This window comes from Hyaena hyaena, unplaced genomic scaffold, assembly GCF_003009895.1.
Source record: "Hyaena hyaena isolate Hyena2069 unplaced genomic scaffold, ASM300989v1 scaffold_54, whole genome shotgun sequence".
In the NCBI taxonomy this organism is placed as follows: domain Eukaryota; kingdom Metazoa; phylum Chordata; class Mammalia; order Carnivora; family Hyaenidae; genus Hyaena; species Hyaena hyaena.
Genome location: NW_024080685.1, coordinates 730,371 through 747,768, shown reverse-complemented (window position 1 = coordinate 747,768; position 17,398 = coordinate 730,371). Strand labels below are relative to the sequence as shown.

Here is a 17,398-nt window from a genome sequence, read left to right as displayed (position 1 = left end):
TCCCCAGGAACCCCTATGTGAATTTCTTATTCAGACAATTTTTAGTGTTCTAGAACTTGGCTGTGGTTCAAAATGAATTTTTTTTCTATAGAAATAATGTAATAAAAATGATTAAGGTTTTAATGGGAAAACACATTTTAGTTTTTAATCTGAATTATCTCAGCTCAGGACATGGTAAAGCCAGATATGCTCATAACTCAGCTAACCTTTTTGTATTTTTATGACTGCATCCTTTTATGTCAGTCTCTCTCCAGTTGATCTGTAATATAGTACAAGAATCTTTCCAGTTGAGGAAAGAGGAATTGGTGTTAAAGGAGGAAGTTTTCTTCTACTTTCCTCTTCTAAATTCCTCTTCTAAATTTTTCCCCCTCCATTCCCTACTTTTTACCCTGTAATAGTGTTCATTTGTGTACACACTTTGGCTCTTTTAAAGATATAAATTCCTAGATAGTAGATTTTGCACATTTCTGCATTTCCTCTACTACTAAACAGCAGTTATCTCCTGCACAAAGGCTGTTTGCCAATGATGAGCATTTTGCCCTACCTGCTACCCTAATGTTCCCCCCTCCTGTTACTTAATGTATGATTTTTCAATATCTGCATAAGATACACCTCTAAATTTATTTTTTGTAACTACCTCTCCCTTTTCCAAATACACTACAGCCTTTTAGAATCTGAAAGTAAAGAATCCCCAAAGCATCTTTTATTTACTCAAGAATTATTTGAGTCCTGGGGCGCCTGGGTGGCTTAGTCGGTTAAGCGTCCGACTTTCGCTTGGGTCATGATCTCGCCGTTCATGGGTTCGAGCCCCGCGTCGGGCTCTGTGCTGACTGCCAGCTCAGAGCCTGGAGCCTGTTTCAGTCTGTGACTCCCTCTCTCTCTGACCCTCCCCTGCTCACGCTGTCTCTCTCTCTCTCCTAGAAATAAATAAAACATTAAAAAAAAAAATTAAAAAAAAAAAAAGAGAGAATTATTTGAGTCCTGACAGTAGATGGGCATAGTTCTAGTTGGTAGATATGTATCAGTCAGCCAAACAAAGTTTCTGTTTCCATGGAGTTTAGAAAGGCAATAAATATTATAGTAAGTCATATGTAATAAATTATGAAAAATTATGTTATGAATAAGAATCTAGAGATGGCTGAGAGACTTGGCTTAGTTTGCACAGGTAGCATCTGAGCCAGTAATGGTACCTAGGTCTTTAGATCCTAACAGTATTCTTTGAATTAATTTCTTTTTCATTAATCTTCAATTGGGGGTGGGGGAGGTAGATATCCCTTCCTATTCTTTTCTTTCGCCCCAATGCCTTTTTAAATAAATTTACATCTAGGGGCACCCGGCTGGGCTGTCTCAGTTTGTTGACAGTCTGACTCTTGGTTTTGGCTCAGGTCATGATCTCACCATTTGTGAGTTTGAGCCCAGCATCAGGCTCTGTGCTGACGGTGCAGATCCTGCTTGAGATATCTCTCCTCCTCCCTTTGTGCTGCTCCCCGGTTTGCTTCTCTCAAAATACATACATACATACATACATACATACATACATACATACATACATGAACAGTTTCTTTTTTAGAAAATCTGCATATAGAAGGGTACCTGGGTGGCTCAGTCGGTTTAGTGTGAGGTCATAATCCCATGGTCATGGGATTGAGCCCTGATGTCGGACTCTGTGCTTGAGATTCCCTCTCTCCCTCTCCCTCCCTCCCTTCCTGCCTCTCTCTCTCTTTCTTTTTCTCTTTCTCCCCCCCCACTCTCTGTCTCTCTATCTCTGTCTCTACACCCTTCTCTTCTGTCCCTCTCATCTGCTCATGTGATCTCTCTTTCTTTAAAAAAAAAAAAAACTATATATTTAACTTACCAAGTTTTTCACAAAGTAAGAATAATGAACTTAAAAATCAAGAACTTAAGGGGCTCCAGGGTGGCTCAGTCAGTTAAGCGTCCAGCTTTGGCTCAGGTCATGATCTCACGGTTCATGAGTTTGAGCCCCATGTACTGTCAGCACAGAGCCTGGAGCCTGCTTTGAGTTCTGTGTCTCCCTTTCTCTCTGCCTCTCCTCTGGTCATACGCTCTCTCTGTCTCTCTCTCTCTCTGTCTCTCTCTCTCTCTGTCTCTCTCAAAAATGAATAAACGTTAACAGAATTAAAATACCTTAAAAAAAAAAGAATCAGCAACTTTTGTGGAGAAGTTTGAGATCAATAAGAAAGCATATTTCTTTAAAAAAAATTTTTTAAACCTTATTTTAGAGAGTGTGCAAGCAGGGGAAAGGGCAGAGGGAGAGAGGGAGGACCCCAAGCTCGATACCAAGACCCTGGGATCATGACCTGAGCCAAAATCAAGAGTTGGTTGCTCAACCATCTGAGCCTCCCAGGTGCCCTGAAAACATATTGCTGTACTTAATATCCCTTATGAAGAGATTGAAATGTATTTTTCTTAATAAATTTTCACCAAGCTCAGTTAGGACACAGCGTGGCATAGGAGACTTTATGTCAGAAAATCACTTGATTGAAATTTAATACCTTCTATGATCTAACTTTCTGACCTTCCCTACAGTAAAATACTCTGTATTTTATTAGAAGTTTTATGCTTGTCTACCTGTGCCACATACCTCCTTCTCCTATTGTCTTATGTAAATTTGTTATTTTGGTGAAAAGCTTTTCATATCTATCTTTCTGCAAGCCTTATCTCGTTGAACAGTTTTAAATACCTCTGATCTATACTTTTGATTTAGCACTTAATCATGTACTGCTCTTTAAGATATTTTGTTTTCTAAAACTCTAATCTGAAATATTATTTAATTTTTCATTAGCTTATTTTACATACATTTGTTTTTCCATTTAATTCTTTTGTTTTCTTTCTTTTATCTTCTCCCATTGGATTGGAAAGTTGTAGATATTTTAACAGGAAATTTCACAGGGAGGCAACTTTTTCTTTAAAAAGACTTATCTGGAGGGGGGTGCCTGGGTGGCTCAGTTTGGCTCATGAGTTTGAGCCGTGCATCGGGCTCTGTGCAGACAGCTCAGAGCCTGGAGACTGCCTCAGATTCTGTCTCCCTCTCTCCCCCACCCCCGACCCCGTCTTTCTGTCTTTCTCTCTCTCTCTCTCTCTCTCTCTCAAAAATAAACAGACATAAATTTAAAAAAATTAAAAAGACTCCTGGACCTTCATTGAAGATAAGAAGACATAGTTTTTATTATGCTGTAATTTTGAATCACACCTTGATATGGCCAAATTGTGTCCAAAAGTCTAGTTCTTAAAGTATAACACTTAGTCTTATGCCACTGCCTTAAAGGGTAACTTAACTAAAAAGAATATAATCTTGTTTTTTTCCTAACTCCCTGTCATTTTAACAATTGTTATTGATTGACTAAAGTTAATATACTGCAACATTTTTCAAATATTTAGAGATTATTTTCAGAGTATTCACTGTCTATTTGTATTTGAAACATTAGAAATCTGAAATCATGTTAAAACTATAGTAGTCATATTAAAACTAGTCTCCAAATTTGGAGAGAAACATATTATTTCCTCCCAGATTAACATTCAGTATTAAATATGGGTTAGTTGAATATAGCAGTTATTCCTGGTTAATAGGTAGGTGATTTTCAAAGATGAAATGACTCAGTTTCTGATGTTATAATGGCTAAAAATTTATTGCTTACTTTTTTTTCATATTTCTTACATTTAGTTACTAGGCATGAGCATAATTGTGTTCTAGATTATTAATTTCTTTTATATCTATTTTAGTTACTAGTGTTAGAAGTATTTTAGATTTGTGAAATAAATATGTAAATTGCTAATGTTTTATAATTATCAACTTTTTATTAGCAAACAGGAAAATATATCTTAGTACTTTTAAGTAACAGAATGATAAGGGAGATCACAAGACTTTTCCCCATGTTTTAGGTGTTTGCTATGTTCTAATTCTTTACATTAGAAAAAAAATGAATCTGGTATATGTTACTATATTACTTGTTCTTAGTGTATAGTTCATAGCCTCTCAGGGTCCCAGAAACCATTTCAATATATCCAGAAGGTCAAAACTATTTCAAAAATAATGCTGAGATGTTATTTGCTTCTTTTACTGTGTTGACATTTGCACTGTTGAAACAAAAGTAGTGGTAGGTAAAACTGCTGGCCTCTGGTCAAGGCCATGGCATCAAATTGTACTAGTGTCGTGTATTCTCACTTCTGTGTACTTAGAGTTTTTGACCAAAGAAAAAGCCAATTTCACCTTAGGAATAATCTAGGTAAAGCAATAATATTAATTTTATGAAATTTACACTTTTGAATACATATCCTTTTGATATAATTGTGTGTAACAAAATGGGAGGTACACATAAAGCACTTCTGCGTTTTTTTTAGTGGTTTTTTTTTTTGAGATATGAGGTGAATTAGCCATTTTTATTTTCACAAAATGAAATATTTTACTAGAAAATATAACTGACAGACACACTACAGTTATCAAACTTGGGTATTTGGCATGTGTTCTCATCAGAAATGATGCAAATGAGCTTGTCACTTTAAGGAAAACTTTTGGCAATATATGTTGCCAATGGTAAAATTAAGCTTTCAAGAACAACTTAGAATTTTAAATTGTATTTGCCTGGGCTTTATAGTACTTAAAAACTTTTCTGATGAAAAGTGGTGATATTAACAGATGTGATTTTTTTTTTTATATTGTAGGTGAATATTAATATATTTAATTCTTCTCTGAAGTTTTTGGAGAGCAGTACTTTATAAGTATATAAAGGGGTCCTGAGAGCAAAACATTTAAGAACAGCTGATTTAGGTTCTCACCTAAAGTCAGAGGTCTCACTGTCTAAGCCTTCATAGCTCCCCCATCTCACTCTTAACCCATTAAATTAAACTAGAAAAGAATACATAATTTTAATAAAAAAAAAAAAAAGAGAGAGAGAGACCTGTATGTGACTAGCACATTTTAAAATTCTTTTGCAAATGTAATTTCTCCTTTAAACAGTGGGCTTATCTATCCCTTGAATTTATTTAGGATTGCATTGTATTTATCATGATATTTACATTAAAATATTTTTTCTCTCTTCTTCCTTTTTCTTCTGTTTATTTCTCCTACTGCTTTCCCTTTCTCGTTTCATTTCATTTCTCCCTTCCTTCCTTCCCCTTTTTTTTTTTTTTTTGTATTTATTTTCTAGGTGGAGTCTTTCATTTTGGATCAGGATGATTTGGAAAATCCAATGCTGGAAACAGCTTCCAAGTTGCTCTTGTCAGGTACTGCTGATGGTGCAGACCTCAGGACAGTAGATCCAGAAACACAAGCTAGACTGGAAGCTTTACTAGAAGCTGCAGGTAGGTCTTCAGACCTTACATATGTAATTAGTCTATCTAATTTTCTGAAGTTACATATAAATCTAATAAAACATCTGCTATGATTAGGGCACCTGGCTGGCTCAGTCATTAGAACATGCAGCTCTTTATCATGAGATCTTTCATTACCCTAGTAAAATCCACATGTTGCTGTCAACCTTTGGAGGACAGATTTCTTATATAGTTGATTTTCTTTAGTTCCAAATTCTATATTTGTGAATATGCCTATTTGATAACATGTATTCATACCCTAAAATTAGTACTCGTTGGCACTTTCTCAGTTTTTCATTGAAATGCACACAATGGTGAAAATTTTGAGTTGTCCTACACCCATGTTCCCTGCTGAGATGAAATAGGTTGATGCTTTACCTTTTTGTTTCAGCTCTCGTACTGTAAACAAATATCCTCTACACGATCTACTTAGAGCCATGTTTGTCACATTTTTGTGCCTTTTGTTGGTGATTTCATTGTTATGATGGCCCCCAAATATTATACTATATAGTGTTCCTGAATGTGAGAAGGTGATGTGCCTAATGGAGAAAGTACATATATTAGATAAGCTTCTTCAGCATGGGTTATTGTGCTGTTAATCCTGAGTTCAGTGTTAATCAATTTTATATTAAATAAGGTCGCCTTCAAACAAAAATACACATGAGACAGTGTTTGGCTAATGTAAATGCTTTGTGACCAGATGCTCCCAAGAACTTAGATGTGTGATTTTCCTATGAGCAGTTCTTCAGTATTCATTGCTCATAGGAAACATTAATTCAGTGCTCTCAATAACTTTATAGAACATAGCTACCATGACTCATAAGAATTAACTGTATATAATTTCCCCTTTTTTGTCATAGACTATCTCTTGAACCTTGTAAAGTGAATCATCATATTTTTGTAAAGTGGATCATTATTATATTATCCCCATAAGAACAGTGTTTTAATTAGAGATTATATACATAGTCAAAGATTTGGCACCATATATATAAAATACAAGGGAAAAGAATCTCTAAGTCTCTGTGGTCATTAAAAAAAATTTTTTTAACGTTTATTCATTTTTAAGAGACAGAGACAGCATGAACAGAGGAAGGGGTAGAGAGAGGGAGACACAGAATCTGAAGCAGGTTCCAGGCTCTGAGTTGTCAGCACAGAGCCCAGTGCAGGGTTTAAACCCACAAACCGCGAGATCATGACCTGAGCTGAAGTCAGATGCTTAACCAACTGAGCCACCCAGGTGCCCCTCTATGATCATTTTAAATAACCATTAATAACCATATTTATGTCCACTTTAATTATCCTGAAGTGGACATAAATATATTTTAAACATTAACTGATCATTTTTTAGCACCTTGATTTGCTGTATAGTATACATGCAGTGCATGCAAACTGCTGTTATTATATAGCATAAAACCAACCTACTACTATTTGGTAATCCTTTCAATAAATATCTTGTAACACAGCATGTAAATATTTGAAGCACTCATGATTAAATTTGATTTCTATCCTGAGTAAAATTGTAGAATGTTTTATTAAAGGGATCTTGACCAAGTACAAATGAAAACATAGTAGGTGCACATGCAAGTTTCTGTTCTTGAGGAGAGAAGACTATTTGTACAGAATTGTTGATATAGAATTTTAACATTTGCCAGAAGTTTGGTGTTGCTTTAGAAGTTTATGTGAGAGAAACGAGGATTGTGAAATTATTGAAAATTTGTCATAAGAGGAAAAGAAAATGTTTGTCCTGAAGATGGGAAGCCTCAGGTTGAATATAAGAGGGATATTTGTTTTTGTGCCCCCAAGAGGCAGAATCAGGTTGAAAAATGCTACATGAAAGTAGATTTCAGCTGAAAGGAGTTACTTATGGAGGTAGAGTTCCTTTTCATAGGATACTAATAGTTGCCTCATTTTCTCATTTCTGTATTTACTACCATTTTTTCCGTGTTTTCTCTGCGGTTGCTAGCTTCCCCACTCTCTCCCTTCCTTCCTCCTCCTCTCTCTCTCTCACTTCTCTCCTCCATTTCTTCTTTATTCCCTTTTTTAAGTGAAATATTTTACATACAAACCCAGAGGGAATACCTGTCATTCAGCTTAAACAACCATCAGTGTGTGAACAGTCTTGTTTCATCTTAATTTGTTACCACTATGCTGATATCCCCTACCCCCCCATGTTAATTTAAAGCAAAGTAAGCATTATGTAATTTCATATATAAATACTTAAGTATATACTACAAATTAAGACCTTTAAAAAAAAAACAACCAAAATGCCATTGTATAGGGAAAGAAAAAAATAATACTGATTCCTCCGTATTGCCAAATATCCTGTCAGTGCTTTGATTTCCCTAATTTTTTCATAATGGTCTTTTTTAGTTGGTTTATTTAAATTAGAATCCAAACAAAGTTTTCATGTTTTTATAAGTTTAGTTCCAGTATAGGTAACATATAGGATTATGTTCGTTTCAGGTGTACAGTACAGTGATTCAACAATTCTATACATACTCGGTGATCATCATAAGAGCACTCGTAATCTCCCTCACCTATTTCATATTTACATATTGTATGAAAGATTTTATGTATTTGTCATGTTGATTAAATTTCAAGTTAATTTAAAAGTTTTTGATTCTGTCTGAAAATGCTTTTGATGCTGTCCTCATACTTGGTGATTTGACTAGGTGTAGAATTTAGTGTAAAAATAACTTTCTTTCAGACTACTGAAATTATTACTCCATTGTCTCCTATTTTCTGGTGTTGCCGTTCAGCAAGTTAATCCCACACTTAACTAGAGTAGATTGCTATCTCTGGAACTTTGCCTATCTCATCCTTTTCTATAGCATTAGAATTTTTGGCATTTTAAAATTTTGCTCACATTTTCAGTATTTTTGTCTATTCTTTACATTTCATATTTTCTTAATGTCTGGTGAATCTTTATTTTTGTTTTTGTTTTTAGTCAATAGCAATGCCATAAAAAGCTAAACTGGAGGTTTATGTGCATGTTTTGTCAACTGGTGGGTTTCACTATGAAGTATTTGTTATATATTGTGAATTATATATATTATATAATGAGTTTCCTACTGCAGCATAACAGTTTATTATAAACATGGTGGCATGACATTGACTATTCCTTAGTTTCTGTAAATAAGACATCTGGGCACATAGTGTGGCAAGATATTCTTGCCCAGGGTCTCATGGGCTGAAATCAAGGTATCTGCTGATGAGTAGAGTTCTCATCTATAGGTTGTAGGAGAGAATCTGCTTTCAGGGTTAGTTGATGGTAGCAGAATTCAGTTCTAGGAGTTGTAGGACTGAGGTCCTGATTTTGTATGGACTGTCAGCTGGGGCTGCTCTTACCTTCTTGAGGTTGCCCTCAATCTTTAACATGTAGCCCAGTCCATCTTCATGCCAGCACAGTAGAATCCTTCTAATGGTCTGAATCTCAGATTTACCTTTCTATAACTAGCCAAGAAAATCTTTGTTTTTCATCCGCTCATGTGATACCACATTATGTAACCTAATCATGGGGATAAAAGCTATCAAATTCTCAGTCCCAAGAATTACATAGAGTGAGTTTACCACAGCTGGGTGATCTTGGGAACATTTTAGAATTTTTTGTACACAATGACTGGATAGAGACCCTTTCATTTCTTTGAGAACTCCCCAAATGTCAGTATCTTTAAGTCTTTTCCCTGGGTTTTTCAATTTCTTGAGAGAGATTTACCAGTTTTTGTCCGGTGATTGATAAGACTGGCTACCTGAACTTTGGGAGCTTAGAGTGGGAAGAGGCTGAGGATCTCACTGTTTGTGCTGCATACATTCATTTAATCTTCATTTCCATTTAGTGTAACATCTCTTTCTCTTCTGTATCTAATGACTACTAATTCTAGGCTTTTCTGGTTTGGTTTTATTGAGAACAATCATCTGGCTGTGTAGTTTGGAAATGGAGTCTTCAGGTGTCTGACTACTTCTCACAGGTGTCAGCTAGTCTCTCTTTAATGACCCAAGCCTCACCCCTCTATTTGGGACCTATATAATTGCTGAGTCCTGTTGGGCTGACCACCTTGTTTCTCTTTTGATACCTGTATTTTTGTTTATTCTGTTCTGCTAAGTCCATTAAATCTCCTCTTCATTTTGTCTTCATAAGTAGGAATTAAGTTGAGTCTTAGGGAAAAAAAAGAAAGTAATTACCTTAAAATCAGAAATCTAGGTAATTTTTCAGTGTACTTTTTCTCTATATTTTATGTAGCCTGTAGTGTCTTATTAGGACATTTTTGGTCACAAGTTACATGGTTCTGTTGTTCAGTTGATTAAATGTTAGAATTGGGAAAGAATAATTTGACTATGTCTTTTCTGATTTTTTTTTATCTTCTTTGATTAATATCTAATAACTGGATAAGACTAGTAAAAAAGGATCATCATAATCCAGAGTAGCTATAATAAATTCATTTTCAATCAATGTTTATTCATTTGAAGGGTTACCATTTATATCTTAGGTTACTTACTTCCTAGTTATCTTTACTAAAATAGTTATGTTTACTTATGAAAATACGAGAAGTTGATGAAAATTTAATACAGAATATTTTGTGTTCAGTGTTCTTTCTTTTTAAGGAAGTGATTACGTTCTACTAATCCAGATATATCCTTTTGCCTTGTTCTCTTGCTGTTATTAACAAATATTTGTTATATAGCTGATCTGAATTGGCTAAAAAATTGGAGCTATTCTCTTATGTGAAAATGCATCTGTGACTGGTGTCCAAAGTGCTAGGATACTTCACTAACCATAAATATCTTATTCAATAAATCCTACTACAGCAGATTCGGACTATGGTTGGGTTTTAATTTTAGTGACACAAATTATATAGTAGGTATCAGTTTTATCAAACTGAGACTGTCTTTATTGTATATCTTGATTGTAACAGATACCAAATTTGACTGCTCTGAACATTTGTTATATCTAAAATCATAAAGGCTTCCTGCCAGAATTATTTTTGGTTCCATAAGATGTAGTATTTGGTATCTTGGATTTTTCAGAAAGAAAAGGAGATAAGTATAAACTTTTGTAAACTTCATTTAAAAAAAATTTTTTTTAATGTTTATTTATTTTCATTTTTGAGAGACAGAATGTGAGCAGGGGAGGGGCAAGGAGACAGGGAGACACAGAAGGCGAAGCAGGCACCAGCCTGTCATCACAGAGCACAGTGCTGAGCTCAAACTCATGAACTGTGATATCATGACCTGAGCCGAAGTCAGATGCTCAACTGACTAAGCCACCCAGGCGCCCCAACTTTTGTGAACTTTAAACACAAACTTATATGATGTTATGAAGCCCTTCCAGTGTGAAAGGATATGTTTCTTATTACCATTTGAGTGTTTTTTTGGGGTTGATATCTTAATTGAGTAGTTTGCTTTAAAACCTGTGATAGTGTTCTTGAACTTTTCTGTGCCTTTGAATTGGTTAGGTATCTTTTTTAAAAATTCAGGTTTTGGATCAGTAAATCTTGGGGCCCAAAATTCTGCAGTTCTGACATGCTCCCAAACGACAGCAATTCTTCTTGTTCATGTACCACATGTTGAGTAGCAGCAATCTAAAATAGCTATCATAACATTAGGTGTTTATCTTCAAGTTGGAGCAGACGTTTTTAATCCCGGCTGTGCATTAGAATCTTTGTAGCACTTAAAAAATATGTAGATGCCTAGGCGCCATCTCTTACTTACTGAATTACATCCTTAGATGTAAGAGAGCTTAGCATCTATATTTTTGAAAAGCTCTGCTGTGGAGGGAGGCAAACCATAAGAGACTCTTAAGTACAGAGAACAAACTGAGGGTTGATGGGGGGTGGGGAAAGAGGAAAGGGGGTGATGGGCTTTGAGGAGGGCACTTGTTGAGATGAGCGCTGGGTGTTGTATGGAAGCCAATTTGACAAATTTTATTTAAATAAATAAATAAATAAACATGTGAAAAAAAAAAAAGGAAAGAAAAGCTCTGCAGAGATGGGCAGCCTGAATTAAGCACCACTGAGTTATAATACAGGTTAAAGATAAAAAGCAATAAATTTTATTTCATGTAGATGGTTACTAACCAGTTCTGCTTCTGAATTTTTTTCTTTCACCATTCTGAATAATTTTTAGATACGATTTGGAGTACATGTGATAATTCATAGACATAATTTGGAATAAATAGGTCTTGTTAGGAATAATTGGAATAAATAATTTGGAATAAATAATGTCTTGTTAGGCCATTTTTGGTTACAAGTGGTAGTAAGCCACCGAAACAGTCTTAAGCAAAAGTGGGGATCTACCAAAAGTATAGAGATTGTTCTGATTTCTGGCATTACTGGTCTCAGTGAGTCAAAAATAACTTTTGTTTCCTTTCTATTTCTCTCTTCTGCTCTCTGCTATATTGACATATTTTGTGTAGCTTTCTCTCTGTAGTCATGAAAGTCGTGACTTGAAAGCCAAATAGTTCATCACTCACGTCTTAGCAATTTAGTAACCTTTCAACATATAGGTCCTTCCAAACCTATGGCGAAAGTCTGAGTGAGGAGGACTCCTAGTTTTCCCAGCTTAGGTCAAAGACCCATTTCTGGCACCACAGAGTTACAGGGTCAAGCACTTAATGGGCCACATGGAAGGAATAAGATTATCAGAGAATTGGAGAATAGTGATTTCCAAAAAGAATTTGATTTCCCAGAAGATTCCAGCAGACAATATATATGTCAAGTGTAACATTTGAAGGTTGAAGGTTGTTTGCTAACATATATAGAGTTAAGTAACTTCACTTTTGCTTTGTTTCTCCTTTTGGGTATATCCATATTGGTGTGAAAATAATATAATAGGAATAGGCAAATTATCTACGGCTGATGGTAAAGCCTTTGCAGATCCTGAAGTGCTTCGGAGGTTGACGTCGTCTGTTAGTTGTGCGTTGGATGAAGCTGCTGCTGCACTTACCCGGATGAGAGCTGAAAGCACAGCGAATGCAGGGCAGTCGGACAAGTAAGAACATTTTTTCTCTGTGATTGATATGAAAACATTTTCTTAAAAATAATGTTCACTGAGCCTTTATTTTGTGCATGGCATGGAACCATATGTGATATCTTGTTTTTACTCACATAAAATCTTACAGCAATGGATTTTGTTTTTACTTTCATTTTACTCCTAAAAAGCTCAAGAGAAGCAAGTAACTTAATCAGGATCAAATAGCTGACAAGTGTCTGACACCGGTGTCTGCAAGGCTGACTTCTTAGTCAATATGTTTATAAAAGACCTTTTGCTTATTTAATAGATTTTGTTTTCTTTTAATGTTTTGTTGATAAAGAAATAAATGCTTTTAGTCATGCCATGTTCTAGTTCATGTGCATTGTTCTGACCATTTTAAAGAGCAATGTTTTATTTGTTTTATGTTTGTTTAAAAAATGTCATAGATCTAGTTCCCATAATCTGAATGTAAGTGAGTCACAGGGACTTGATTTTTGTATGCCCTACAGTTTCTTTTATATAGTACTTTACAGTTAGTAAAGGCTGAGTGAATATTTTGTGACTTTGCTTTTTTAAGCAAAGTCCTTACTCAATAAAAATCATACCATTGCATATATAAAATTAATTATGGATAATATATGAAAAATGGATATAAGGAATCAAATGGAAAAGAATTATTAATAAAAGTTACTTTTTTTTTTTATTCCTAAGAGGCTTGTTTTTCTCTAATTAAAATGAAGCCATTTATTTTAGCAGTTGCCTTTGAACAGTTGAGAAAAAGGCAATATTCTTTTATATATGGGTTTAGAGGGGGGAAAAATAGCATTTAAGGATTGTCTTTTGGGGAACCTGGGTGGCTCATTCCTTAAGCATCTGATTTTGGCTCAGGTCATGATCTCACAGTTCATGAGTTTGAGTCCCACATTGGGTGAGCTTGAGCCCCACTTCTCTCTGCCCCCTGCCTTCCCCTCTGGGATTCACTTTCTCTCTTTCCCCCTGGCTCACGTGCACCCACTCTCTCTCTTAAAAAAAAAAAAAAAAAGAAAAGAAAAAGGATAGTCTTTTGTATAATACTGTTTTTATGTAACATTTTTTAATAGCATGAAAAAGAGGTTGTATAATATTAACAAGAGTATGGATTTGCTGTTTCTCTCAGCCCTGTATTCATTGGTCTAGATTTTTGTGTTTTTACTAATTTACTGTTCTTTTCGTAGATTGACCCTCCTTATTTTGTTAACTTTAAGTTCTGTTTCTTAATGAACAGTCAGTTTTACTGCCCTGTAATATTACTGATATTCACTTAAATGTGGTGCCTACTTAGCCTGTCAAGAAAGAAAGTTAAAAGCACCTTGAGGAGTATATTAAGGGTAGTTCAAGGAGGAAATAGAACAGAAAAATAAAAAGTCACAGATTCTTTGGCACTGAATATATTAGAACAACAGAGCATGTTTTTCACAATCATTAATTCAGCAAAGCTTGAGAAATATAGTGGAGTGCAGTGATGTTATGTGCTAGATTTTATATTAAGCATGGTGCCATGTGCCAGATCTCATAAGTTTGAAATTTCAACTGTTGCTACAGTAATTCCTATAAGCTTGTTTGAAAGCTAGCATACACATATGGAAGTGTCTGAATGCAAGTCTGAATGGGATAGTAGCGTAGGGTGTGTGTGTGCCTGCGGAAGAGAGAAGAAATACGAGTCCCTGTGAAAGAGAGAAAAGATATGTTCTTATACAGAAATGTCTGTGGGAAGGATTTGTCTTACATCTGTTTAAAGGTAATAGAGAACACTGGGTCTGGGGACTGTTAGTGACCTATAAAATGGGAAATTAAGAGACAAGGACACCAAGTGCTATTCAAGACTTTGACCTAGGTAAGGAGACAATACAGTTAGCAAGTAAGTAAAATATATAACATGACACAAGATGATAAGAACTATGGGGAAAAATTGAGTGGAGAAGTGCCAGGGCAGTGTTTGGGGTTGGAGGTCATGGTGCAATTTTAAGAGTAGTCCAGGAGATCCTCAGTTAAAAGGTGGCTTTTTAGCAAAGACCTGAAATTGGTAAGGGTGTGAGCTGTGTCAGAGAGGGCTTGCCAGAGGAACAGCAAATACAAATATCTTAGAGTTGGAGCTTAATTAGCATTTTTTATGAAAAGCAGGAAAGCTTATTGTTATGGCTAAAGTGGAAAGAGTAAGAGTGAGAATAGTAGGTGATGAAACCAGAGAGGTAAAAAGTAGGAGTGTGAGACCCTACCTCTGGATAGATCTTGTAAGTACTTTGGCTTTTAGTGTGAGATTAGAAGCCACATGGAGGATTTTGAGCAGAGAAATGACATAATCTACTTTCTTTTAAACAAGACCTCTCTGGATGCCTTGTTGAAAGAGTCTAAAGGAGAACAAAGGGAACAGCAGGGAGACTGTTTAGGAGACATTGCCATAATCTGGGCTAAACGTGATGTTCTTTAATCTGGGTGGAAGTAGTAATAGAGGGATGGAAAAGAGGTTATCCATGAATGACTTCAGTACCAGAAGTAACAGGACCTTGAAGAGGAAGATATAAGAATTGACTTATATTAGGGGCGCGTGGGTGGCTCAGTTGGTTAAGAGTCCGACTTCAGCTCAGGTCACGATCTCATAGTTCATGGGTTCGAGCGCCGCGTCGGGCTCTGTGATGACAGCCAGCTCAGAGCCTGGAGCCTGCTTCAGATTCTGTGTCTCCCTCTTTCTCTGACCCTCCCCTGCTCACGCTGTCTGTCTCTCTCTCTCTCTCTCAGAAATAAATAAAACATTAAAAAAAAAAATTTTTTTTTAAAGTATTGAGTTATATTTGAAATAAAGAGAATATTAATTAAGAACACTGGATTTAGTGTTTTTCTTTGGATGGATTTTATCCAAAAATGGATAGAATCTTTAGAAATGTCCATAGTTGGAATTATTTTGGGAGGTTTATAGGGCAAAAACCTGATTCTCAGTCTCATTTTCTGTTGCTCCATGTTTTCTACCCTTCTTTTGCTTGAATTTAACCTTTGCCTTGCCTGGGTATTTTTCAGACTTCACCAAAATATTATATACAAGTAAATACTTCAGAAAAGAATTTTCTTATCATGTATTCATATTTTACTCAAAATTACTTGTTTGCAACTTTCCTGTCTGATTTCCCTTTACTTGATGGAAGGATTCAAATCTTTATAATTACGATACGTTTTACCTGTTTTATTAAATATAGTTTTATTAATTTTTATATAAATTTTCTCATGACGAAGCAAAAAGGAAGTATAATTATTACCTGTATTTTGTTCATGTGATTTTCCAGAAATTTTATGTTTTATAATTTTGGGTTTTTTCCAGTGACAGAAAAGTGGACTTTACCCTTCATTTGCATAGTTGTAAACATCTTACAATGTTGATAATTCTGATTCTGTGACTTTTATAAGGAAATTTCAGTGAACTGAATCATTTTCAATTTTCTGTTTCTTATGGATTATATTGAAGTGATCATTCTTGTTTAGCACTATGTCCAGATTAACCTCAAAAACCAATACTTAATGGTGTGTAATTTTTAACATTTTTATATGCTGATATTATATTCTTCCCTTATAGCCGCAGTTTGGCAGAAGCCTGTTCAGAAGGAGATGTAAATGCTGTGCGAAAGTTACTCATTGAAGGGCGAAGCGTAAATGAGCACACTGAGGAAGGGGAGAGCCTCCTTTGTTTAGCTTGCTCTGCTGGATACTATGAGCTTGCACAGGTTTGTAGAATCAAAATAAAGCATATGGGCTGTTTTTGTTTTTGTTTAATCTGGCCTACTTAGACAAGAAATAATAAAATAAACTCAACCATTAGGCTCATTGTTAGACACACTTTGTGATTATAGGCTCTTTTACTATAAATGACTAGGTAGGCGTTAATGTAAATATGTTCCATGTTTTGGTGAATATATCATTTTCTAATATAATTTAAACTTTTTCTTTCATAAGGTTTTGTTGGCAATGCATGCAAATGTGGAAGATAGGGGAATCAAAGGTGACATTACACCTTTAATGGCTGCTGCTAATGGAGGACATGTCAAAATTGTGAAGTTGCTGCTAGCTCATAAAGCCGATGTCAATGCACAGTCTTCAACAGGTTATTCTTATTTCTTTTTTCAGTGTTGTTAAATATTAGCACCCTTTGGTGGTAACTATTTTACGTGAAAATCCTCATTAGTAAAGCTTTTGCAGTGCTCTAAATATGAGGTGCTACACATTTCCTAAGTCTATGCATTAGATTTAAAGTATAGAATATCTTTTGAATAAAATTTCTCTTTTGTGTATGAGGATGATTACTTGGTCTTTGAAGGTTCTTTTAGATTAAATTAAACACTGGCCCATTTAGAAGGACTACCCTCTTGGAAATGGGCTACAGTTTTCCAGTCCAGGTTTAACAAAAGACAGGTCTATCATTGCCTAACGTTATTAAGTTGTGGCCTGTAGGGAAAAAAAATTAGGAAAACATTGTGTCCTACAAAGGACATGACTTTAGTTTAAACTAATTTAATATTTTTCAAACTCGGGCATGGATGGATTTATATAAAACTTCTAAAATTAAATGAAAATATATTTTGTGGATCTTCATGTAAGATTTTCAGATTTGTTAAGTATTTTAAATAATTTTCATGATCTTAAAAGTTCTGGTTGCAAGGGGTTGTAGAAATTCTTACTTTACCCAGAAGTTTTATTTTTTTTTTCCTGTAACTTGGGAGATTTTTATCATCAAGAGGGAATGTTTTTGAAATTACTATAGCTTTGATCAGTTAACTGATATTTAAACGTGTAGTAAACTCAAATATGTATGATTAAAAGGAAAAGTATGAGATGTACCTATATATGATGAATAATTACAGTCCTCCCAAAATAAAGCATGTGAAACATTTCTCTAATTAAAGTTAAAATGAACATAACTTTTTTCTTACAAAAAAAAAAAAAAAAAAAGTTTCAGAATTGCTCAGTCCTTTGATAACTCTACAGCTGTGGTAAGTATATCTATTTTCCACATGTATTTGACCCTGATATTAAACAGAAAATTGGAAGTTGATTTCAGTAAGATAAAAGGCAATGGGAA

General features: G+C 35.0%; 1 protein-coding gene across 5 annotated transcripts in view; it reads left to right on the top strand.

Moving 5' to 3' along the window:
- Positions 1-17,398, top strand: part of ANKRD17 (ankyrin repeat domain 17) — a 162,152-nt gene that overhangs the window by 72,041 nt on the left and 72,713 nt on the right. For all 5 annotated transcript variants that reach the window (XM_039231014.1, XM_039231013.1, XM_039231011.1 and 2 more), the window contains exons 2-5: positions 5,166-5,319; positions 12,159-12,315; positions 15,899-16,046; positions 16,276-16,423. In XM_039231014.1, coding sequence (XP_039086945.1) covers positions 5,166-5,319; positions 12,159-12,315; positions 15,899-16,046; positions 16,276-16,423 — 607 coding nt within the window. The remainder of the gene's footprint in view (positions 1-5,165; positions 5,320-12,158; positions 12,316-15,898; positions 16,047-16,275; positions 16,424-17,398) is intronic.